At 37.3% G+C, this 24,800-nt stretch overlaps 6 protein-coding genes across 7 annotated transcripts; 1 reads left to right on the forward strand and 5 right to left on the reverse strand.

The window, feature by feature from the left end:
- Positions 1-627: 627 nt before the first annotated feature.
- On the reverse strand, positions 628-4,520 carry LOC9312810 (ABC transporter G family member 7). 2 transcript variants are annotated; one of them, XM_021025630.1, is made up of 12 exons: positions 4,130-4,520; positions 3,832-4,022; positions 3,593-3,743; positions 3,363-3,495; positions 3,081-3,282; positions 2,705-2,981; positions 2,242-2,373; positions 1,928-2,148; positions 1,528-1,740; positions 1,357-1,441; positions 971-1,277; positions 628-793 (listed from the first exon to the last, which is right to left on the reverse strand). In XM_021025630.1, exons 1-12 carry the CDS (start codon positions 4,397-4,399, stop codon positions 774-776), a joined length of 2,202 nt encoding a protein of 733 aa, XP_020881289.1. In that variant the 5' UTR covers positions 4,400-4,520; the 3' UTR covers positions 628-773. The 2 variants fall into 2 exon arrangements, with proteins under 2 accessions (XP_020881289.1, XP_020881288.1); XM_021025629.1 differs by having other exon boundaries at positions 628-796.
- A 116-nt stretch (positions 4,521-4,636) lies between these two features.
- On the reverse strand, positions 4,637-7,422 carry LOC9312811 (actin-interacting protein 1-1). The gene is made up of 6 exons (XM_021025631.1): positions 6,747-7,422; positions 6,377-6,538; positions 6,102-6,288; positions 5,611-6,033; positions 5,097-5,510; positions 4,637-5,017 (listed from the first exon to the last, which is right to left on the reverse strand). Exons 1-6 carry the CDS (start codon positions 7,136-7,138, stop codon positions 4,760-4,762), a joined length of 1,836 nt encoding a protein of 611 aa, XP_020881290.1. The 5' UTR covers positions 7,139-7,422; the 3' UTR covers positions 4,637-4,759.
- A 4,131-nt stretch (positions 7,423-11,553) lies between these two features.
- LOC9312812 (uncharacterized protein At1g66480) lies at positions 11,554-12,943 on the forward strand. Its single transcript, XM_002875022.2, has 3 exons — positions 11,554-11,841; positions 11,972-12,376; positions 12,683-12,943. The coding sequence occupies exons 1-3, from the start codon at positions 11,668-11,670 to the stop codon at positions 12,734-12,736; spliced, it is 633 nt and encodes a 210-aa protein (XP_002875068.1). The 5' UTR covers positions 11,554-11,667; the 3' UTR covers positions 12,737-12,943.
- LOC9311137 (nicotinate-nucleotide pyrophosphorylase [carboxylating], chloroplastic) lies at positions 12,882-15,114 on the reverse strand. The gene is made up of 9 exons (XM_021025632.1): positions 15,004-15,114; positions 14,786-14,922; positions 14,579-14,712; positions 14,346-14,492; positions 13,957-14,040; positions 13,665-13,817; positions 13,402-13,578; positions 13,254-13,321; positions 12,882-13,170 (listed from the first exon to the last, which is right to left on the reverse strand). Exons 1-9 carry the CDS (start codon positions 15,051-15,053, stop codon positions 13,074-13,076), a joined length of 1,047 nt encoding a protein of 348 aa, XP_020881291.1. The 5' UTR covers positions 15,054-15,114; the 3' UTR covers positions 12,882-13,073.
- A 1,329-nt stretch (positions 15,115-16,443) lies between these two features.
- LOC9312813 lies at positions 16,444-19,366 on the reverse strand. The gene is made up of 9 exons (XM_021024973.1): positions 19,354-19,366; positions 19,154-19,221; positions 18,606-19,083; positions 18,147-18,508; positions 17,979-18,050; positions 17,626-17,887; positions 17,273-17,491; positions 17,036-17,175; positions 16,444-16,961 (listed from the first exon to the last, which is right to left on the reverse strand). Exons 1-9 carry the CDS (start codon positions 19,364-19,366, stop codon positions 16,728-16,730), a joined length of 1,848 nt encoding a protein of 615 aa, XP_020880632.1. The 3' UTR covers positions 16,444-16,727.
- A 677-nt stretch (positions 19,367-20,043) lies between these two features.
- On the reverse strand, positions 20,044-21,795 carry LOC9312814. Its single transcript, XM_021024974.1, has 6 exons — positions 21,757-21,795; positions 21,602-21,669; positions 21,288-21,516; positions 20,768-20,853; positions 20,587-20,678; positions 20,044-20,267 (listed from the first exon to the last, which is right to left on the reverse strand). The coding sequence occupies exons 1-6, from the start codon at positions 21,793-21,795 to the stop codon at positions 20,044-20,046; spliced, it is 738 nt and encodes a 245-aa protein (XP_020880633.1).
- Positions 21,796-24,800: the final 3,005 nt, after the last annotated feature.

The raw sequence follows: 24,800 nt of genomic DNA on the forward strand, positions 1-24,800 counted from the left end.
TAAGTTTAAAATTAATAATATTTAAAATTCTTATAAAGTTAAAATATTCATAATATTTGAAACCTTATGAAATAATAATAATCTAAAATAACATATTATTCCATAGACATAAATAGTATTTATATATTTGGTAATAATGTTTTTTTGGAGTTAATCTAATTTATAACTAAACAAATTATTTATAGCCAAAATGAGTTTGGTTTATAATAAGTAATATAGCAAAATGAGTTTGTCAAATAACGAATAGTAACCATAATTTAATTAATGTACATTAAAATAAATATATTTAAAAAATGAATTACTTAAAAAAATTGGTTTGTCAAAATTAATTAATATCTTTACGATATTATGGAAAAGATTAGTTATGGTTAAAATATTATGTTAAAAAATTTTTGGTAATTAATATCTTTGATTTAAATTTTTGAAATTAAATAATTAATGCCAGTGGCATTGCTTCGTAAATACTTTCAAACTCCAGGATTTATTTGCTAAGTGTATTCCAAAAATGTATATACAGATAATCTAAGTTTGAGTTGGGTTGGATCGGCACTTTTTTGGAAAGTCACCGCAAGCAATAGACTTTTTCTTCTCCTAAATAATCTTTACTAAATTATGAAAAATCAGTGCTAATTAAAACTTGTTTTTATATTTATTGCGGATAAAACAAGAGAATAGATCAGATAGTTGAAGAAGAAGCCTAACGAAACGAAGATGAGTCTTTCTTACATTGGGGTTAAAGGCAGAGAGAGAGAGGTGTAATAGGAGCAACTCTTTTATTCGCTCACTTTGCTACCTGCTGGAGAAATGGAGATAAATCCATTATCACCACTAAGCTCAATTAACTAACAGCAATAAAGTTAGTTATCACAAATGTGTATGTATGTATATTGATCTTTATTTCACCTTTAGTTATCTGTGTTGTTCTTAGTATTCCTTTGGATGGATTATTAGTAATTACAATTTTACAAACCTTCGAGGACAAAGGGACGGATTTCGTCAAGCTCATCTTCCGAATCCAATGTTTGACTTTGATCCTTAAGTGGCTGCTTGATATCATCATCTTCAGGTTCCTTTGCTTGATCAATCTCTGCTTCATCCAGCTGCACTCCTGGATTCTCACTTTCTCCATTGTCAACAAGAAGCTCAAGCTTTTGATACTTTGGCTTGTTTTTCTCCAGGAGAAGGTATGTGGCGCTATACCAGAACATCAGAATCCGGCTTTGAGCTGCTATCGTCTCCCTTATCCGCCTTCCTCCAAACGACAGTCGTTCTAGCGCCTGCACAAACAATGTAACCTCTGATGACCTCATCAAAGACACGGGCAATGAATGGGGTTTAACAAAAACCAGTTGTTACTTGTTCTCCAGTTTGGACGTCAAAAGTGTTCTGATGATCAAACTTGAGGCCGCTGAATTCATTGATGCAGAGTCCCTGGAAGGCCCTGAACAAAGACAAGTGGATGTTAAGAGAGTACATATATAAATAAGGTCATCATTGCTGTATAGTAATTTGGGTAAGGTGATTCACCATCTGATCAATGAAGCACGAGGAATCCAACGGAAGATAATTGGGGTGTTGTCTGCATTGACATAGTAACCTCCAAACACGATGAAAACTGTCATGAGAGATGGTCCTACAGCCATTGCAGCTTCTGTGCTTGGGACCATAGCTCCAACAGTTAGACCCATTGCAGAAGCAGCAAAAGACTCCACAGTCACTATCCCACAAAATTTTCCAAATCTGGCAAAAAAATCTATTTGTTAGGGACATAGTTGTCATGTGCATTTCTCAATGGTGTTCATTGGTTGGTCAAATACACGGAGAAAGCTCGAGAATGGCTTATCAGTGCCATGCAGGTTAGGGCGTGTGAATAACATTTAGCTTGTGGCCACAGTAATAACAAAAAGATACAAAGCTTCGGAATTACCTTGACAAAGTGGGATTAAGGCGAGCCATGGGGTATAGTACAGCACCAAACATCAAAGGAAATGCAGCTCCAATAGGAATTTCAGCTATTGTTTTGGAGAGCAGGTAAGGGCCTAAAGAATAAGACCCTTTGGACCGTTCTCTATCCACAATGGCACGCTCTTTAGGAAAGACACCAACTGTCTTTGTGAGAGCTGCCATTGCCGTGTTTATTGCAGCAACCTGAAGTATATAGATATCATTGCTTAGTATATAAACATATTCAACAACACAGAAAAAAGAGAGATGTATATAGCAAAGCAAAATGTGTTAGACCTGAAGCAAACCCATTCTGTCCTGAATTGATGTCTGAGATTTCCCCATTCTCCAGAAAACGGACCCAAATATCAGAGCAGATGCAACAGACATTCTGGCACGGACTTTGTTTGTTGGCCCATCTCGAGAAGCCTATGGAGTCATATGAAAATCAGAAAAGGTGCTCTACTAACTCTAGGTAAGATAGTATATACAATTCAAGGACCCTTCTATGATGCCTATGGAGTCGGTGAATTTTTTTTAGAAAGACTAAATGCTCAAAATAATGTCACATGACAGAAGGGGACAATTCCAAGATTCTCCCATATATCTCTTTCTTAAGAGTCTTCCTTCATTCGTAAATGTCATGCTACTTCTTAAAACCGTAAGTCGATATTTCAGGAAGTCAGAGTCTCAGAGAAGGTGTTCAAGCCCAGTATGTTATAGAAAGAGTTCTTCAGATCATGCATAGATAGGAGGATACCTGCATCCATGCACGCTTAAGCAGCAAGAAAAACTGCCTCCACCAACCATCTTTTCTCTCAACAATGGCTTTTCTGCGAGGTCTCATGCTGTTCTTTGTTTCATCTTTTATGCCGAGGGGAGTAGCATAAAGAACAGATGATGAACGCTGGGAGAACGCATCAACAAGAGCATGTACTCTCTTCTGCGAAGAGTAGACAGTTTCCGAAGAGCTATAGTCAACAGATATAAGATCAGCAAGAAACTCAGCAGGGTTTACATGCTCTGGGCAAAGGAACCTGCTCAATGATCAGAAGAACAGTCGTCAGTGGATAATCCAAAAGCACTTGCTAAATGGAGACATGTGATAAATAAGGAGAAATGTTCAGAAAAACAACCCGAAGTTCCCGAAATATGTCAGAGGTTCTTTCCCTGCAGGACCGGCATAGACTAAAGTTCCTTCTGTAAGTAACACAATGTCGTCAAATTTAGCGTACACCGAACCTCTAGGCTGGTGTATGGAGCAGATCACAGTGTGTCCATCCTGTGCAAGCTTTTGCAAGGTCTCCATCACTTTCTCAGCCTGGAAGGCGTCAAGCCCTGAAGACCACATGAATATTTCATCAGCGTTAAAAACCAATCCATGAAAATGTTTAGAATCAAACAGAGTAGGCATCTACCAGTTGTGGGTTCATCAGCAAATATGACAGAGGGACTAGCGATCAATTCACACGCAAGTGACAGACGCTTCTTCTCTCCACCGCTGATGCCACGAACTTTTGCATCGCCAACACACGAATCTGCACAGCTGACCTTTTGGAGAGCCACAAAAGACGATCAAGAAACATAATTCCAGGATTTCAATATACCACCAGAGAATCCAAAAATGCAGAGATCAATGAAACCTCACCAGACCAAGTTTGAGCAAGAGGTTGTTCACATAGTCATCCCTCTCCTCAGCAGAAGAGATCTCCGGAAGCTGAAGCTCGGCTGCGAAAGAAAGTGTTTCCCTGACAGTCAACTGCGAGAAGAAGAGATCCTCCTGTCTGACAAACGCAAGCCTGCCATTTGCAAGAAAATCAGCCAAAAAAATAATAATCAGGTTTCACACAAATATAGACTTTGTATTATTAAACTCATAGGACGTACTTATAAGCTCTGCTGGAGCTTGGTTTCCCATTGACCTCCAAGAGACCTGACAAATGCAAACGTGGAGATGAACCAAGCTGTCCAGCTAAAACATTGAGCAATGTTGTTTTCCCAGATCCAGAAGGACCCATTATCGCTAGCAACCTCCCAGGTTTTGCTTCTCCAGAGACATTTTTCAACAAAAACCGCACCTGATGAGTCACATAATCAACCAATTCTGATTCAGCTACATGGAAAGACTAATATAGGCGCGTTTTCTGTATTGCGGAACATGCAAAAGGAGAAGAAATGTCCTCACCGATTTGGAGGACTTATCGGAGAGCGAGCAGGTGATGTTCCTCCAACGGATTGTCACCGGACGAATTTTCCCCGGAGACGAATCACCACCACCGTCTTCCGTCTCAGCGTAATCATCGTCAGCCTCATCTTCAGGTAAGAGAGCGATGCCGGGTCCAGCGAAGAGGCGGACCAACAGAGCGGCGGCCACAGCAGCCAGAGCCCGGCCAACTCCATTCCCTCCGATGCCAGAAACAGCGTCCACTAAAGATTTCCCGCCAAAAGGCGCCATAATCTGTATATCCCTGTGTCAGTGTCGTCTTCTCCTTGGAAGCTCCGGTGAGGTAAAGCCGTACGAAGCAAAGTTCAAGTAAGAACCAACCAAGGCTCCAAACATTATCTCTTCCTCTAATTATTTAACCTTTGTTTAAATTTTCCTATTAACACTTTTTATTTAACCCTAAGCCTTTGACTCAGCACTAATCAGCACGACGGAGGGAGTTGAGTTTGACCACTGAGATTTGCTAGATTTCAGACACGTGTGCATTTCGTTGATCATTAGATACTTAAGCTTAATACAAACAAGCCACTGTCAAATATATAGAGACTACAACTTTCGAGGATGGTTTTAGAAAAAGGTTATAACAACAAGTCACTGAGGTTCGATATGCCACAAACGAACGGAAGCGTCTTCTCCGGAACTTGCTACGGTGCAATCATCAATGAAGCCGACAGCATTAACTCCGCCCAGGTGCGCGTTTCTGACGGTTATGCGACTTGAAGCTGGCTTATCCACTTCATATACAATGACGCAAGTGTCTATGGACCCTGTGGCTACCATCGTGCTGTTTGGTGACCATGCCAAGCAGTTTATACGAGCCGTGTGGAACAGCATGTTGTTTAGCTTCACCTGCAAAACAAAAACCGACTTCCCAGATTAGCTTCTAAGCATGGTTGAATATATAAGACACACAAGAACGCCTCGTCACCTGTTTGGTCTCCCGATCCCAGACTACAGCTTCGCGGTTGGCGTCTCCAGATGCAAACATTGTTAAGTCAGGAGAGTAACGTATTACTGTCAAAGCACCTCTGTGTTTCTCCAGCACGGCTTCCTCTTTCAGGCTGTTATCCCCTGAGACTGAGTATATGTGTAACTTCCCGTCTTGCCCTCCTACAATCGCTTCTTTCCCGTCAGGTGAGATCACGGAGGCTGCCACAGCAAAACCCAGATCGATCTTGCTCAAAATGTTCAGACCATTGAGCAATACAACTCCGGAATCAAACGAGACTAGTGATGTGGATTCTGGCGAATCAACGGCTATGCTTATGTCCAGAGGCTGATGGCCTATATCGACATGTGCTGCAGCTCCAAATTCGTTGTCGGTTAATGGAATTCTCCACACCTGTCAAGAATTGAAGATGTCATATGCGATGTAACACTGACTTTAACAAAGTCCAAACCCAACTCTCATTGAACAAGTGTTTAGTTATCAGAACTTGTACCTTGTTATCAAATCCGGATAGGAAAATGCTAGATTCAGTAGCCGCTAATCGCTTGATTTTGGTGTCTTTCATTTGTAACTTGCAACTGTACCCAACCCCTTGTAGCCATTTGACTATGAGACCGTCATAGCTACAGGACAGAATCGTCTTCTGGTTTGCTCCAAGAACAGCCAAAGACGTGACATTCTTTATATGCCCAGATAAAAGCAAGGGAGGCTTATCCATATCATCTGCAGAGAAGAGGGACATGGTACCGCCAAGAGACACAGTAATGAGATGATCGTTCTGCCAAAGACATCCCACAAGCATGTCTTCTGCTCCACCAGATTCCATAAACGTCAATGTTTTAATTACAGAGCCAACAGTTCCATCTTCAGCTACCTCCCATACCTTGGCAGACTTATCAGCAGAGACAGTGAGCACCTGAAAACTCACAAATGTCAGTAACATTGCATAGCCTGGTAACATGTTGACATCCCTAACAACATTACCCGTTTGCTGTCGGGGCTCCAGCTAACAGCGTAGATGCTGCCTTTGTGCCCATCTTCTGAGGCCAGTTCTCCAATTTTATCGCCAGTTTTGCCATCGTAAATCATACCCTTTTTGTCAGAGCTTACGGTAATGAATTTAGTACCATCAGGTGAATATCTGATGCAGTTGACGAAGTTGGAATGTTCCCTGTGAAGCAGGTGTATTAGACAAGAATACAAATTGTTGAATATATGAGAGACATATATGATTGATTGAGCAGAAGAAAGGAAGTTGCCTGTGAGAGGAGTGAAACTTAAAAGGTGGACCGTCGTAAAAGTTAACCAAGAAGTCTTCACCGCATGTGGCGATTCGGAAAGGTCGCGTTGGCTTGAAGGCACAACTCAGAACCCTACGAGAATGACCATCAAAATCTCCCATTGTATTGCCAGAGTCCCATCTGTACATATATATAACAAACGCAAATTGATCAAGCCCTAGAGACCATTCCAGCATTTCCAGGTAATCCAATCTCAGAACACACAAAGAGAATGTCATCATTGAGACCTAAATTGTTAGAGCCTAATTTTCAAGGAAACGCTAAATCACATTCAACACGAAATTGAATCTCAAAATCAGCGAAGAAGAAGAAGTGGAGGAGAACTCACGCGAAGGATCGAACAAGAGATTTGCCCTTTCCATCGCCGGAAGCAACAATTCGAAGCCCATCGAAAGACCATTGGAGATCATCGATCCGACCAGCGAGGACTCTGAATTCGTTCTTGAGCACGAAGTCGTTGTGCGTTCCCCAAACGCGAACGGTACCAGAGACATCAGCGGAAGCGATCCACTCGCCGTTGGGAGAGTAGCGAGCAACGGTGACAGCATAGCCATGTTCACCGTAAACATGGACGTCTTGGGGTTGGCGGAGGCTCCGGATGAAGACAGAGCGGCCGTTGCAGTAGAGAATGGTGTCGGATTTGGGGTCGCCGGAGATCAAAATGCCACGGCCTCGTTCGGTGGACGGAACACAAGGAAAGGTCTCGAGGAGTTTCGCCATCGTAGAATCGGTAGGCAGAGTCGGAAGGAGTGCGTCATTTCTTCTTCTTCTTCAGAGGAGAAAGTTTAGGGGAAATGGCGGAAATTAAGGGTTGGGGATTTTGAACGATTCTTATCAACATTTGCTAATTTTGACTCAACACATGTACCGGCTTTTTGGTCTGGTTTGACGTTTTCCGGTTATTAGTTAAAATCACAACTATTGAACGACTAGTGGTTGGGCCATAGGCCCATAGCTAAATCTCTTTCCTAGGCTCCTTGCTCTTTTCAGCTGCCAATTCTTCCCTCAGTTGTGTGTGTTTTTTTTTTTTTTGTTAGATATTCTCTAAATCGTTAAATCACACTAACCCTTTAGTATACTTTTCAGACAAGTTTGAGAATTTCTTAGCTAGTCACAAATTGTGGAGAAAGATCCCACATTGAAAAGATGGGAAAGGACTTGAGTAGTATATAAGAGAATTGGGCCAATCCACTCATTGCCAATTGGTTTTGAGTTGGAAGTCCATGTTAAAGCCTAAATCTATCATGGTATCAGAGCCAGGTTCATACGCTGACCCATTAATCCGGCCCGGAAAGTGGCCCGATCACCCCCACTAATTGATGGCCCAAAGGAAGGCTCAATTTTGTTGAGATAGCTAGAAGAGCATTATCTCGATGGGGCGTGATGGATTCTGTCGAAATTAATGGCTAGAAGAGCCATTATCTCGAGGGGGCGTGTGGAGAAAGATCCCACATTGGAAAGATGGGAAGGGACTTGAGTAGTATATAAGAGAATTGGGCCAATCCACTCATTGCCAATTGGTTTTGAGTTGGAAGCCCATGTTAAAGTCTAAATCTATCACAAATTGATAGAAATGGTTTCTTTGTCATATGATTGGTTCATTCGCAATCCATTCTTTTTTTATTAGGTTGTCGGATTGGTCATCAATGGAGATTAACAAGCTTTTGAAATTTAAGTAACAGCAGCTGGACGTGGAAATTGATTTTTTTCCCCCCGGCTAAGTCACAAATTTGACAAACATGAATAAAGCACGTTTTGATAATGTGATTTCGAGCTGTTTAATTTGAACCACGATGTACATATGATCTATCAGTCAATAAGGAATCTTTATATACTACTAATTAATACATAAATTGTGTGCAACATCGTATGAATAAATATAAATCGTAATATATCTACTTAAATTATTGACCAATATTGACGATAAAAATTCAAGTGTAAATTCGTCATTAGTGGACGAGGTAGGCAACTTCGCAGGAAGTGATATTGCGAGACTACAAGTTACAAATATAAAGGGCCCATGCTTTTCACGCAGCTATCACACTTAAACGTGATTACGTTACGTACTTGTTTAACGTCCCTCATGCTCTTTTTTTATTTGTTTGATAGTAACCTTCATGGTCTTTTTTTGGTTTTAAAACATTCATGGTCTTACCACGTTCTTTGAACGTTTCTTAACTCTTGACTTATAATCAGCATGTATAAACAACCACGCTTAATTGTATGTAATGATCACATTCAAGGTAAGATTTTGATTTTTTTCCCAAAAGAATGGAGCCTAAACATTAAAACAATGATTCAAGCTACATATTTCCGACTGACTTTTAATAATGTACGGATTGTCATGTTGATTTAGAAAGAAAAAAAAAACTACTTAATTAATTTAATCGTGATTAGTGATATACATGCAGAAATATTGTGTCAGCTGTTATGTCATTATTTATTGCTTTCCAAGTTGCAAAGGAGACCATCATTTTGGACTTTTCTTGTAACATCTGTTAAGTATCAGTCGACACTTGCAATTAGGTCCACAACCAAATAATAAATAATATGCATGTTACCTTTTTAATTATCTCGTTAGTGGACGGACCATAATTAAGAAATTAGACACGAGTGGCCGAAGTATAAAGTGTGACATGCATATTGTGAAATCTGCACTTCGTACTTGTCAAGTACTTCGTACTTCATTGACATAAAAGGTGCATCTGAAATAACAACGTTGTGTTGGCCCAGTGATAAATCTTCCAAGTAGAAGTATTGGGTTCGACGCCCGTTGGAAGAAATCTCTTATCCAAAGAAAATGAATTTAATCTGGTGTGGGTCCTGCTTCTAGGAGATGTAGGGCATTCGAAAAAAAAAAGGTGCAACTGAATTATAAATGATGGATAGTAGAGGGGAAAAATAAGTAATTATCTTAACCATGCACCGTTAATTTCCCGTAATCAACGTAAAAGTAGCAATCAGTATTAAAAAGCAAAAGACAAATGATTATCGGTCGCAAATTACCAACCCATGAAGCTTAAATGCATGCGTATTAGATCAATCAAATCAAAGCATTAATATGGTCCACAAGTGTAGAAGAGTTGTACCGCGCATTCGCATGATGTTGTCAAGTTGAAAATTGCTTACAAAGTCCTGTTTTTTTCAACCTAGAATCCATTTCCCACAAAAGTTAGCACTTTTATCACTATTATTTTCCTTTAAAATTAGTATAAGGGAAGGAACCCTCAATATAGGGCTTCACTGGTTTAAACGCATCGGTTGCGGTTGCGGTTGTGGGAGTTTACGGAAGTGGGCGATTGCGGTTTCAAGCGTTATTTAGCGTTTTGACCGACTGGTTTAGCGGTTGAAAACTGGTGCGTTTGCGGGAGATTTACGACTGGTTGATCAGCGGGTACGATAGCGGTTAAACCAAACTTTACCAAAAGAAATATAATATATAATTATAAAAATGTATAAAAACACCAAAAACTATAATTATGAAAAAGTATAAAATTTTAAAACATGATTAATGATTAAAAACCATAAATAATTATTCAAATAAATTTTATATTGAAAACAAAAATAATTATTAATATTAGAAAATTAAAATTAGATAATAATTATTTTTTTTAGAAGGGAAAATTAGCCCCAATACCACTTTTTCAAAAAGTTTAGGCCCAGTACCATTTTCTGAGCCCACTTAGCATCCATACCACATTTATCATGTGAAAAGACGATTCTACCCTCCAACTTACTGAGACAAGACCCTGCGGGTTGATGGGACTCTCCAAATTTTCTGTCGTCCACAGTCTCTCTGCTAACGTATTGGTAACCGTTTTTGTCCCTCTGGTAAAACAAAGTTGTCCCCGAGTAAATCCAGATCTTCGTCTTCGGCTCTTTGGCGGAATAAAATAAAGATCAAGTTATCTCCAAGTAAATTCAGATCTCTGGCTGGTAAAACCACATCATCTGGCGATGGACAATCAAGAGAAGTTGTCCCCGAGTAAATCCAGATCTCTGGCTGGTAAAACCACATCATCTGGCGATGGACAATCAAGAGATCTGGACTTATTCTTGGGGGACATCATTCACTCTATTTCATAATTATTGTCTATGGTAAATGTAAACTGCATTTAATGCAATGTTTTGTCCTTCTTCTCTGACACAAAGTTGTCTTTCAGACAAAGTTGTCCTTCTCTGACACAAAGTTGTCCTTCTCTGACACAAAGTTGTCTCCGTTTCCCAACCGGCGTCTACTGTAGCTTCTTCCCCTGACACATACCTGACGCACATAGAAGGGCAAAATCGTCCAAGAGTTGTCACACAAACACCAAATGTGGTATGGATGCTAAATCCATTTCAAATGTGGTACATTTGCTAGGATTTTCCCATATTGTGGCATATTTGGCAAAATTCCCTTTTTAGAATTAACATGAATATATATAAGACTTGATAATATATATTTTAATTTGTTCATTTTCCTTTTTTAGGTTTTTTCCTTTTTTAAACCAACCGCAAACGCTTGCGAGAAGGAGCTTTTAAAATTCAGCGATTTCGAGCGATTCGAAGCGGTATGAAGCGATTTCTATGATTGGTACCAACCGCTACCAACCGTAATTGACCGCTAAAGAACGATTGAAAATTTTTAAAACAATTTTAGGGTTTTATATATGGTGATAAATTTTCTTTTATCACCTCTTTGTTTAGTTTATTATTTCGTGAAGCTCATTATTTGATGAGGCAATTACTTAATTCATAAAAAAATTCAACGTTGGCACAAAAAAGGTTTAAATAAAAAAACGGAAATATAAAATTAATTACTCTTGAAATAAACATGAACTTGTAAAGCCAAACCTTTTCATTTTTAATGATATTAACATTCATAGCAAAAAAAAAAAGAAAAAGAAATAAACATGAACTTAATAGTTGCAGCTGGTGATTCACACAAGTACAATCTTGTTGAATAGTAGTTGTACAATTTGAGAGAATTCAAAATATCAATTAAAAAAGTCATCATGATTAAAAATAATTAGGCTTGAAATCGTATCGTCGTAGTCAAAAGGTTTGTCCATTAATTAAGTAATTAAAAAAAAAAAATGGACCAGCTTTTCCACGTATCTACAATCTCTCTTACCCCATATGCACATGTCTGCGAACCCCATCATTTAAAACCCCAACGAGCTATTGTCTCACTGCCCTCAATTCAAGGTTCCTAAAACTTTATCCACTTTTTTTCTGTGGGAGAGAAATTAATTAGGGGTGCATAGATGGGTAATAGTTTAGGCGGCAAGAAAACGACCAAAGTCATGAAGATAGACGGCGAGACTTTTAAACTGAAAACTCCGGTGACGGCGGAGGAGGTCTTGCAAGACTTCCCCGGCCACGTTTTGTTAGACTCCGAATCCGTCAAGCACTACGGTGCTCGAGCCAAACCACTTGAGGTATTTTTTTTTTATATCAAACTATATATATATATATATATATATATATATATATATGTTATGTTTCTTGTTAAATTATACGAATCATGTTTTGATAGTCAAAGCGTTTTAATGTTGTTTGGGTGTGCAGGCGAGGCAGAGGTTGGAGGCGAAGCGGCTATATTTCGTGGTAGAGCCGGTGAAAGAGTGTCCACCGAGAAGGGTAAGATCGGGAATCCACGTGAGTGCCAAGGAGAGGCTTGAGAGTCTCATGCTTGCCCGGAGATCCTCTTCCGATCTCTCCATACTCAAACAAGCAGGAGGATGGACGACGGAGGAAGAAGAAGGAGCGGTGAGGAGGGTGAAGGTGAGGATTCCCAAGGCGGAGCTTGAAAGACTCGTCAAGGAAGGAGCCACCGAAGCCGAAGCCACCCAAAAGATCGCTGCTCTCTTTATGGCCAAACAGAGGCAAGAGGAGGCACATCAGAACACGCGGGAGGACGTGCCCGCTACCACCGTCACTGCCGCCGCCACAAGAGGAGTCAAATCCCGTCTGGTATATTTTTCTCATCCATTTGTTTGTTTTTTTTGTGTACAAAGTAAATAAGGAGAAATATTTTGATTAGATCAGAGTGGATTTCGCGAGTTTTGACTTTAATAATATTACGCTGTGTTGAAAAAATTCACTTTTTAAAGGAACTTTGTTGTGGTCAAAATTTGCATGCTGGTACTTAAACACTTTTATACTGTTTCCAGATATAGCACAAAATTATTACACAACTTTTGATTCTTTCCTTAAAAAATCATTTAAATTCCATTCTACAACAATGTTATTGATATATTATTATTATTGATGTTGCAGAAACGAGTGAGTTTCATGGCGGAAAGAGGAGGAAGCGAGATCACTGTAGCTTGAACCAATAAATAAATAAATATATATATATATATATATATATATATATATATATATATATATATATATATATTAGAGAATAGAGAGTGCTTCCCAACGTTTCTGCAAATGTATGTACATAAAAAACGCAGAAAGTTTGAGAGAAAGCTTATTCAATATTCATCCATGTCTCCACTCTATTATTATTCTCAAAAGACTTTATTATTATTATTACATTTGTAGAAGAAACATTAGTTATTATTATAGGCAGATTCATTCGTTTGTCTCTCCTTATTGATTATATGTTTCCCGGGAATAAAAAGAAAGCAAGTAAGAATTAATACGAGGAGGACGATGCTCTCTATGCTCGTTTAGTCCTTCTTCCCACCTCGAGAGCCAACTCTGTATCGATCTTCAGAGATATGTCTAGCGCTTTCACCGAATGCGTAAGAGCTCCACTGCATTCATATATTCTTTCAGTTTTTTTTCATCTGCCCCAAGAACCAAAACTTGTATCAAACAGGTTTGAAAGAATATTTACCTGCTAATGAATGTAACTCCACTCTGTCCGATCTTGTGTACTGTCTCAAGGGTAACATTGCCTGATGCCTACATCATGAGATTAGTGTCTTCCATCAGAAAGTTTAACTTAAAGAAAACTGTTCTCTCTTTCTAACACACACACAGACCTCTGTCTCGAATCTCCCGTTGATTAGCTCTACCGCATCTTTAAGCATTGTGACATCGACGTCTCCATTCTCTAATGGCACAACCATATTATCCAGCATTATTCTCGTCAACCGAGTCTCGGATCCACTAACATACTCTAACACTTCCTTCACTTCCTCAAGTGTTCGCGTCTCCACCTTTAAGTAAAAATAGATAGTGATGAAAACTTGTTTCGCGTCTAATTTTCAGCCACAAAAGGGTTTCAGAGCTTTAAATTAGTTACCTCTACATCCATTTCGAGATTCTTTTGCTTTAGATATTCGTCAACGGATTTGATGGCATTTACTATACCTCCTGCAGCTGAGATATGGTTATCTTTGATCATCACCATATCAAATAACCCCATCCTATGATTCCTCCCTCCACCAATCAGCACCTAAGCTAAGCAAGAAAACTTGAGGTGTATCAAGAAATAATAATCTCAGAATCTTAATGTTCCAAAGATGAGACAAAAATAGCAACAAATGCGTCCCAATATTTGGGTTTGAAATAGGTAAAACATGTTTGGAACGTACCGCCCATTTATCTACCAACCGCAAACCAGGAGCAGTTTTTCTTGTCTCCAGTATACGTGCAGGGGATGCAGCATCTGCCATTAACTGCACAAAACAGACTCATCAGGTAAACTCTCCAACATCAATTTGAGATAACAAAGAGAATCATGAACCTCCATAGAATTCAGAAACAGACAATAACCAATTAGATGGACACAATTTTACTACTATACACTGCACTATAGAACAAAATAAGAAATGGATATCGGTGAATTACCATAAAGCATGTACTAAGCCAACAAAGCCTTCTCAGTATAGATATAAGCCCACTAAGTTAATACGAATGCAACCACACCAATCACTAGAAAATGCTTGAGAGAATCTGTAGAGATAAATAAAAAAGAGAAAACCTTGGTAAGGGTAGCAATTCCGCTCATCCTCTGCATAAAGTTGAGCACAACTCTTTCAGCAACAACAATCTTATGTGCATTCCCTGAGACTTTTCCAAACTTCAATCCTTTATGAACATAATCTCCATCCTTTCGCATCCATTCAATCTGAGATTCAACAGTAATCACTTAATACATACAAAGCCCTTTCTCAAAATGAGGGATCAACTTGTTCAAGAGTAAGATGGAAACACCTTCAAGGAGGGATCAACTTGTTCAAAAATCATGTCAGCAAGAGCAAGTCCAGCAACAATACCATCTTCCTTGGCCAAGAAATAAGCTTCCACTTCCAAATCAAACGGTATCGTAGCCATACACGTTACATCTCCTTCACTCAAAACTCAATTTCACAAAATATTTCAAATTAAAAATCGAAACTTTAGAAAGTGAAGAGAGAGAACCTGTATGACCAGCATCTTCAGCTAGGGCTAATTTGATAACGGCTTTCAAATCGTAAGTGGGATGTGAAGGAGGCTTGATCGCCATGGAAACTTCTCCGGCCGCTTGAGTCGCAGAAGCAGACATTTTCACGAAGCTCCTGAAACAATTGAGGAATTTGGTTTGTTGGCGACAATTACAGAAATGAACAAAAGATTGGGTTTTGTTTTGTCGGATAAACCTTTGAATTGCGTAGAATTGAGGCGACAAGAATCGAGAGACAGAGATCATTGTAGAGAACTACTGACTCAACTCTGTCTGTTTCTTGTTTGGTCTTCTTCTTTCTGTGAATATAACAACAATAAACAGGTCTCAAAAGAACCAACAAACTATTGGGCTTTATTTGTCTCTTCACAGAAGCCCATTCCATACTAGTCACTTCTGCATTTTTGTTAGTTTAGCTGTATTCAACCAAAAAAATCAATGAAATCATGAGAAATTTAGTTAACGTAGACAAGTTTTCATTGATTTTTGTCAATTTTCATTTTCAGAAAAGAAAAGTTAACATTGTTTTTTAATGATTGGTCTAGACTCAAATACAAATCCTAAACTAAAATGCAGTTCATAAAAAAGAGCGAATCGTCTTCATAGACCTATTTGACTAAATTTGTTTAATGTGTTAGTATTTACAATTTATATTAGTACCAAATATATAAAGTTTTAATTTCTCTAAATCAACTAAAAATAATTTTGTAAAATAGTAAATATATAGGGTAGAGTTTTTCTTTTTGGACCAAAGATACCTAAAAACCAAATTTATGTTAGGATTAAAGGTAACAACATTAACTTAACAAAAGTTCAAATTGCTTAACGATTAATTTGGTTTATTTATTCAATTAAATCTATATAAAAACTTGATTCAATTATTGTTTCGCTTGGGTTATGATTTTAAAATAATTTTGTCTTTAAAGTTGGTTGTAATTTTTGTTTATTTTTAAACCAACTTTTTTGACACATGACATCTAATTCAGCAGTAACTGTATATGTAGCATCTAAGTCAGCATAAACTGTACACATAGCATCTGAGTCAGCATAGTTGACCAACACCATTTCGGTCAATGTTGATTTTGGACTCATAGTTGACCGTGAATGTTGATTTTGGCATTCTTTTGATAGTTCGTGTAGTTTATTTGAAAAATTGTTTTGTTCAGGTTGGAATCAGCACTGCATCAAAATTGGAGTAGGAAAAAGCACGATCAAAATTGTACAGGTTGAAATAGACCATGTACCCTGTCTTTTTCAGTTTTTTCCTCTCGTGAGACACGCTTTAAATTTTAGATTTAATTACTCTTTCGGATAAAGTTAATCGTATTATATGAAGTAGTGTGCAATTAATTAAAATATGCTAATGATAAAAGAAAGGTGATGATGACGATGCATGTGAAAACTCCTAGGAAAGTGAAGTGAAAAAAAGTTTTCAATCAAATCCTTTCTCCATAATTTATCTAACAAAACTCTGATTTAACAATTTGAACCCTAGACAGATCATTGTTCTATAACCTATAGTTATATATATTGTGCTATAGCACGGATTAACTTTTATACTAAGTAGACTCTAAAAATACTAAATAATACTATCACTTAACATATTCCCTCTATTTGAGGTTTAATTTCATTGAAATTAACTTTAAAAGTAAAAACGAGACTTGAATGAAAAGAAAGTGATTTAAAACAACATTGTTCGTTGGGAAGTAAAAGAAACCATTCACGATCTGAAATGATGCCATAGAGAAGAACAACAACACACCACGTGCATGTGCCATGTACTCTTCTTCTTCTTCTTCGAGATGCTCTCATTTGATACGCCTCTTCTTCAACTTTCTCTGCAACGTTTTAGCATCAAACCAAAGTCAGCAACTCAAACTGTATGCATTCAAAGAAATCAGATATTATTTTTGAGATGTATTAAAAACTTGCCTTTGATTGCTTCTTCACCGTGGCGGTGGTCAGACTGTCAGAACCAACAACGCCGGCTTCATCTACTTGTTTATTCAACTTTGATTTTATAAACTCACTCATTAATTTAGTTAAGAAACTTGAGATATTTAGACCTTCCTTTGATAGCTTCTTCACTGCCGGGGAATAACGAGTCCCGGATCCAGGTTCCTGATTCAGGTAGTAGTAGCCAATTCTAAATGCCTGTTTGACAAACCATCAAGTAAGTATAAGAGGTTGATCAATCACAAGCAGAGAGAGGAGGTAAGGATGCTTACTCGCATTGCATGTTCGTCTCCTCCCATATGAATGTCGAAACTTTCATAGCTTTTGTAAGATAAATCACAGGTTGTGCAAATAAAACAGCTAGATAATTCATCCTTCTGTCTTCTTGTCTCGGGTCTATTACCTAAAGGAACTATTACATATGGTGGAGAAAAGAAATAGAAAGAGTTGAGAAACAAAACTACAATTAGCTCAGAAAACAGGGTTATGTCAACAAAGAGGACAAACACCTGTCAGTAAGTCTTCCCAGCGCCAATTAACATAACGGTTAAGACCTTCAGGCAGAGTTTGTGTACATGCCAGAAGGATGTTGTATCCTTTCTCTTCAAGGGAATAAAGAGCAGGAGACATGCATTCCATTAAAGAGGAACTGGTTACAAGGATTATCTTAGCCGGAGGTGGATTAGTATTTGCCCAAGTTAACACATCTTCAATAATGCTTGGGCCACCTGCTTCAGTCAAAAGGAAAGCAACTCAAATACTGCCAATTGAATCCAAACCCTATCTTATGAATAATAATAATAAAACCGCAGTCAAATCTAAACACTAATATGTAGAAAGAAAGAGATAAAAGAAGATTAACCAAATGGGACATGTTTAGAAACTATTCCACTGGAAGAGATCGCTCGCATGACGTGAGAAGAGGTGTATCTTAGGCTGCCAATGGCAATGATGGTAAGAGGATCATAGAACCCAAAACTCTGCAACATCTGATTTATACGCGGACCAACTAGAGAAGCATCATAACCATTGGGAACCGGACATCTGTCGATGTCCCACCACACCACCCCCTTGTATTGGGAAGAATCGGCTCCAGGATTAACAACCACATTCTCCAACGTTGTCTACAGTGTTTTGGCATGATCAACCAGAGTCTGGTTAATTATTATAAAAATAAAAATAATAAAAAGGTTTCAGAGCAATCAAATTACTTGCCTTTAATTGCTCCGTCATCGTGGTAGCAATATTTAACTCCAGAAAGGGGGAATCAGGCCCAAGTAAATATTCCTGCAGTCAAATTAGATATTTTCTTTGAATGGTGTAGATAAGAGGCAAATGTATAGATGATAAAAGAAGAAGAGAGGAGGCAAAAGGATGCGTTACATTCATTTCATGTTTTTCACCCTTAAGATGAGTTTCGAAATATTTACGGCTTTGGAAAGCTACATGGCATAGTGTGCAAGAAAAACGGGCAGATTCTTGAAGAAGCTGCCTTTTTCTTGTCAGCTGTGTATTACAAGTATTTGCCAGTAAGCTTTCCCAGAGCAACCATTCAAAAGAAGTGATCATTCCAGGCTGGGGTTTATGGCGATATACAACAAGGATGTTGTATCCTTTCTCTTGTAGGGATTCAAGACTGTGATACAAATCGAACCGTACAGGGGAATCGGATATGAGCATAAACGTAGCCGGAGGTCGACTTTGTAATTTCCAAGCAAACAATTGAGCAAAGATGCTCGAAGTACCTGTTTTAGTAAAAGGAAAGCAACTCAATCGCAACACAAGATTAAGCTACAGTTTGAATCTAAAGACTAATTATAGAAAAGAGATAAGAAGATTAACCGTTTGGGACGTGTTTAACAAGGATCCCAGAGGAAGATAGTGCTCGCAAGACGTGATCAGGGGTGTGTTTTAGGTTGCCAATGGCAGTGATGGAAATTGGACCAAGGTAGCCTAAATACTGCAACGCCCGATCTATACACGGACCGACAAGGGAAGCATCATAAACATGGGGAAGCGGACACCTCTCTATGTCCCACCACACCGTCGTTTTAGACTTGACATACCTAGCTTCAACCTCCTCCTCTTCCACCTCCGGAGTTTTGTATCCAGGTGGAGTTTTGTAGCCAGTTAAATGGATGACTCCTTCATCCATGGAGTGGGAAAGCACAAAATCTTTCTCCATGATGAGATCAAAGGTAATGAGAGGAAAATGCTTTCGGGAAAGAATTGCCAAAACGTATTTCTTGCCATTAACCTTGGCATACAAGTACACCGGACCATCGTTTATACCTTTACGGACATCTTTACCGAAAAAGGCCTACATAGAGAAAACAAAATTTGAGTATGCTTTCATAAAGAAAGATCCTAAGGAGTTTGAAAATTATTACCTGACAAAGGATGACCCTGCGGAATCCAGGCTCCACTTTCAAAGACTCCCTTGCCTTCACTTTCACTTCTAATAATGAAATTAGGATAGGAAATCAACATCTTTTAATATTTAAAGACTAAATTAACGAATGATTCAACAGATATTTGCAGTTAAGAATGAACGCAGAATCGAAATATGCTAACAATGAATAGCTCTTACCCCAGAACTCCATTGTCGCAAGAGTGAAGAGAATCGACGACACTAACCTCTGTGGAGCTCGACGAGATTCGAACGGATGGCGAATAATTCAGCGGCGATGAGCTATTATATATATGCCTCTCAAATTAGGGTTAAGTTAGAATTAAATGGGCTTCACGAGCCCGTTATCTTTAATGCTTAATAATAAAGCCCGTATGAGAAAGGCCCATGAATCTATCTACGGCTCGATATCTTATTCGTGATTCAAATTGATAAGGCCCCCATTTGTAAAGTTAAGGGAAAGATCCTGCAGCCGTGGAACATCCTCATAGAGATTGTAACAGATATGGCCATCATCAGGTTACCTGACATGTGACATTGGCATGCCATTTTATCTTGTCAACCAATTCGTTAGATAATAGTTTGAACATTCATATTTACTCCAAAAGTTTCTATTGTAAGACAACATGGTATTGGTATACAACAAAACGGTTAGCCCAGGGTTCACATACATAATCTGACCAAACAAAATTCGTTCTATATAACTTACAGATTTAAAAAAATAAAAAAAAGCAACTCCTTTTAAAACCTCAGTCTGACAGCAACCCATATCAACAGTTTTGAGTTTATTGTTAAAACTCCCTCAAAGTGCTTCACAAGTTCATATCTTTTCCAACTTTTCCTTATCGAAACTTCCTTTTAATATCCTACTCAACGGCGGCAGAAGAAGAGGAAGTCAGGGTGGCTGACATGATAAGAACGCAACCACTTTTCAGCAGCTTGGAACAGAGAGTTCACGAGCTGGTGCTCCAAACCCCCATCGGGTGTCCATAAAGAACCTCTGAACTTGTATGAAGCGAGCCCAAACACAGGCAATGACATCTTATGACACTCCCTTGGCTGCGTAAGGCTCATTGATTGTGCACTGCCTTCACCTACAACAGCCGAACCTTGTGAGTAGATCTATCTAAGTAATATCCTTCAACCAAAATTTGACTTCGTAGTAACTGTCTCTAAGTCTTCTGGTGACCACACACCTAGTTATGTTGTCAAGCTGATCGATAGGCGAATGATGCTACTCTAGACACAGGTTAATAAAAGATTGGAACATTTTGCATCCACTCAAGTATACTTTTCAAGTTTCCAAAGGTTCGAACCATGGATTAGATAAATTGCTAAGCAAGTTTTCCCCTGACAATTGCACCATGTAAATCTACAGCTTATTGTTTTATGGAATAAACAGCTCTTTTTTACCTCCAGACGGTGTGTGTAGGTAATGATACGTCAAGAAACAAGCATCCAGGTCCTTGAGTGTCGGTCCTGTGGGTATTCTGTAAATTGGGTACCTGCAAAGTATATAATATAATGGATTCTCAAAGACATGAACAACAATATTGGCAGCAAGCAACTGCATTCAAAGTACAAGCAACAATACCATGCCACAGAAAACCAGCTTGACGGAAGGAAGTCACAACTTTTCAGCGTCTTCAGCTCGGGAAATTGAGCTGCGAGGTCAAAGACCTGTATTGCAACACAGGCAATAGTCATGAGGAGGAGCCGAATATAAACATAGACTCACACAAGTTCCCTTTTTTCGTGAATTTAGAATGTGGTCTAGTTTATGACTAAAACAAGAAGAAAAGAATGTGGTCTAGACTGTCTAGTTTAAGTTGACGATGACCAGTTCCTGAGCAGATTGAACATTTCTGATTAGTAGATAGCCTACAAGTTGACCAAAATTAACGGGTTGTTATCAACCAACTCTCATTTTCCTAAGCATTAGTTTTTAAATTTGAAGTTACCTGATAAGATAAATGATATAAAGAGCAAAAAGATCAATAATATCAATCAAATCGTCTTAGTATTTGGGAGGAATCCTCTAATGAGTATTTAGTATCTAGGGCATGCTTTCGTTATATTATGTGGGGTCCTAGTAGAGAAATGAACGCCCAAACCTTGTCGGCCAAAGGTTCGCGGATGTATGGAAGGTCTCTTTCAAGATACTCAAATATCAAACTACCCTGAGAGCTTATAGGTTCGCCGTCGTCACTGGATGAATCTTCCTGATGTTGATCTCTCAATGAGATATGGTCCAGACTAGCAGAAACCCGTTCAGAATCACTATCGCTGCTGACATCGCTACTTGAATCCCGGAAATCGCTGTCGCTACTATCACCTGGACGCCTGCCATAGGAAAAGTGATATAAGAGCCAACATGATGAAAACATGTTACATAGGTGTGGTGGTACGAGTCCCATAGAATATAAACCTTGGTTTAAGAGATGAATTATATTCAATGCTCGTGTGCCCAATACTTCTATAACCGGAAAAACAAAACTGAAAGAAGTTAAGAAGTAAGACAATTAGCTTGCTGCTTTACAAATTAATAATATGAAAATTGAAAAGTGCCAACACATTACATACCATTTGTACCATACACACTGGACAGATTACATTTCCCATTTACTATTTTCCAGATTAACCTTTCCCACCTCACAGAATCATATATCTAATTCATTCTAATCAAGTGTCATTCTATTAATTTGTATTGTTTCACAAGAATCTAAGTATGCTTTCATGATCGGGAAAGTAAGAGCCTAAATTACCTGAGAAAGGTGAATGACCTTGTGGAATCCAGCCTCCACTTTTAAACACTCTCCTGCCTTCACTATCGCTCCTAATATTATAGTTTATGATGTTTATGAAGAACAAGAATACATAAACTTCACACTAATTGCAGTTACAAATGAAGGCAGAATCAAACATAAACTTCACACTAATTGCAGTTACAAATGAAGGCAGAATCAAACATAAACTTTCAAAGACTCCCTTGCCTTCACTTTCACTTCTAATAATGAAATTAGGATAGGAAATCAACATCTTTTAATATTTAAAGACTAAATTAACGAATGATTCAACAGATATTTGCAGTTAAGAATGAACGCAGAATCGAAATATGCTAACAAAGAATAGCTCTTACCCCAAAACTCCATTGTTAGGTGTTTAATCTAAAACGGAAATATAATGATAATTTTTTCCTAAACGGAAATATAATAATCTAAAATGGATAATGCTACTTATAATAGTGATAATTTTTTTCTTCTGCATAATATATATATAATAGCAATCTAATAAATACCATTTGCACATCTGAACGGTTGCGTCTTTTTATCGCAACTTTTCGTATAAATTGGTTATTTTTTTCCGGTTGTTTTGGTTGCGGCTTTTTATCGCAATTTTCGTTTTAATCGGTTATTTTTTTACGGTTATGTCGTTTCCAATAAATACCATTTGCACTTTCTGAACGGTTGCGTTTTTTTATTGCAACCTTTCGTTTAAATATTTATGCTTTTTTTTACACTTCTAAACGGTTGTGTTTTTTTATCACAACTTTCCGTTAAAATATTGACGGTTACTTTTTCGGTTGTGTTTTTCTCGCAGCTCTTCGTTAAAATATTGATGGTTATTTTTTTGTTAACGGTTATTTTTTGGTTATGTTATTGCAATTTTCCGTTAAAATATTGGCGGTTACTTTTTTCTTTTGACTTTTTTTATCACAATTTTCCGTTAAAATATTGACGATTATTTTTCTCGGTTGTGTCTTTTTATCGCAATTTTCCGTTAAAATATTAAAAGTTATTTTTCTCGGTTGTGTCTTTTTATCAAAACTTTCCGTTAAAATATTGACGGTTATTTTTTCGGTTGTGTATTTTTTATCATAACTTTTCGTTAAAATATTGACGGTTAGTTTTTATGTTTTTGTCTTTTTATCGAAACTTTTCGTTAAATATTGATGGTTATTTTTTTCTCGTTTTTGTCTTCTTGATCGCAAGTCTTTGTTAAAATAATTACGGTTATTTTTTCTGTTGACGGTTATTTTTTTGTTGTGTCTATTTATCGTAACTTTTCGTTAAAATATCAACGGTTATTTTTTTCGGCTGTGTCTTCTTGATCGCAACTCTTTGTTAAAATAATTACGGTTACTCTTTCAGTTGACGGTTATTTTTTTGTTATGTCTTTTTATCGTAACTTTTCATTAAAATATTGACGGTTATTTTTTTTGTGTCTTTCTACCGTAAATTTTCGTTAAAATATTGACAGTTACTTTTTACGTTTGTGTATCTTTATCGCAACTTTTCGTTAAAATATTGACGGTTATTTTTTTTGGGTGCCTCTTTTTGATCGCAACTCTTCGTTAAAATAATTACGGTTATTTTTTCGTTGATTTTTTCTACTGTGTCTTTTTATCTTAATTTTTCGTTAAAATATTGACGGTTAATTTTTTCGATTGTGTCTTTTTATCGCAACTTTTCTTTAAAAATATTGACGATTATTTTTTCTCTGTTGTATCTTTTTATTGCAACTTTCCGTTAAAAATATTGATGGTTATTTTTTCTTAGTTGTATCTTTTTATCGCAACTCTTCTTTAAAATATTGACAGTTACTTTTTTCGTTGGCGGCTATTTTTTGGTTGTGTCTTTTTATCGCAAATTTCTGTTAAAATATTGACGGTAACTTTTTTCATTTGTGTCTTTTTATCGCAACTTTCCGGTAAAATATTTACGGTAATTTTTTCTAAGTTGTGTCTTTTTATCGTATATTTTCGTTAAATATTGACGGAAACATTTTTGGGACTGTTCTATTTGTTAAATTATAGTCATATATTTTTTAGTTTACGATTGTATCTTTATAGTTGCATCTATTCATTTAAAGTTACGTCTCTTCACTATATTTCATTGTATTTTTTCGTCACAACTTTTTGTATGAATAATTATCTATTTAAGTATTTGTGACATTTGAACTCTATGTATTTGTCCTTCTTCTTAAGTAGTTCCCAAACTTTTGTTCTTTAATATAGATTATTTGTTTCATGATAAATCCAAAAAAAAATCTGTAAAATGCCTCCAACTTATTTATTCTCTAAACTATTTCTAAACATACATAATATTAATATTAAAAAAATTCTTCTCATTTAACTAAATTTTTTTGGAGTGATTATAAAAATGGGGAAGTTTTAATCAACTTTAAATATAAAATTATAATGAAAATACCAACAATTTTTTTCTTAGAATTTGACGGATTATACAGTAATTTTTTTTTATTTAACTATTTTATATGGTAACAATGATGCTTTCTATCTTAAAGCAATATATATGGATTGTATACAACGAAATATTGATATTGAGTTAGCACTATTACAAAGTCGGAATATGAGAAGACATCCTCATGTGACGCTTGTGATTGGACGCTTTGAATGTGGTAATCATTAAATAAACCGTTTCAAATAGTATAGTAATCCAGAAATCATCTCCGTTATTAGGAAAAAAACAATGGTTCTAATTCGTCACATGAATATTCAAGAGAGAAGTTTTATTACTCGTTAATTTAAATATAAATAAATGAGATATTTTAAATATTTATTTGTTTGTTATAGATGTAATTTAAATCATCAAATTTTATATACTTTC

This window comes from Arabidopsis lyrata (genome assembly GCF_000004255.2).
Source record: "Arabidopsis lyrata subsp. lyrata unplaced genomic scaffold ARALYscaffold_5, whole genome shotgun sequence".
Taxonomy (NCBI): domain Eukaryota; kingdom Viridiplantae; phylum Streptophyta; class Magnoliopsida; order Brassicales; family Brassicaceae; genus Arabidopsis; species Arabidopsis lyrata.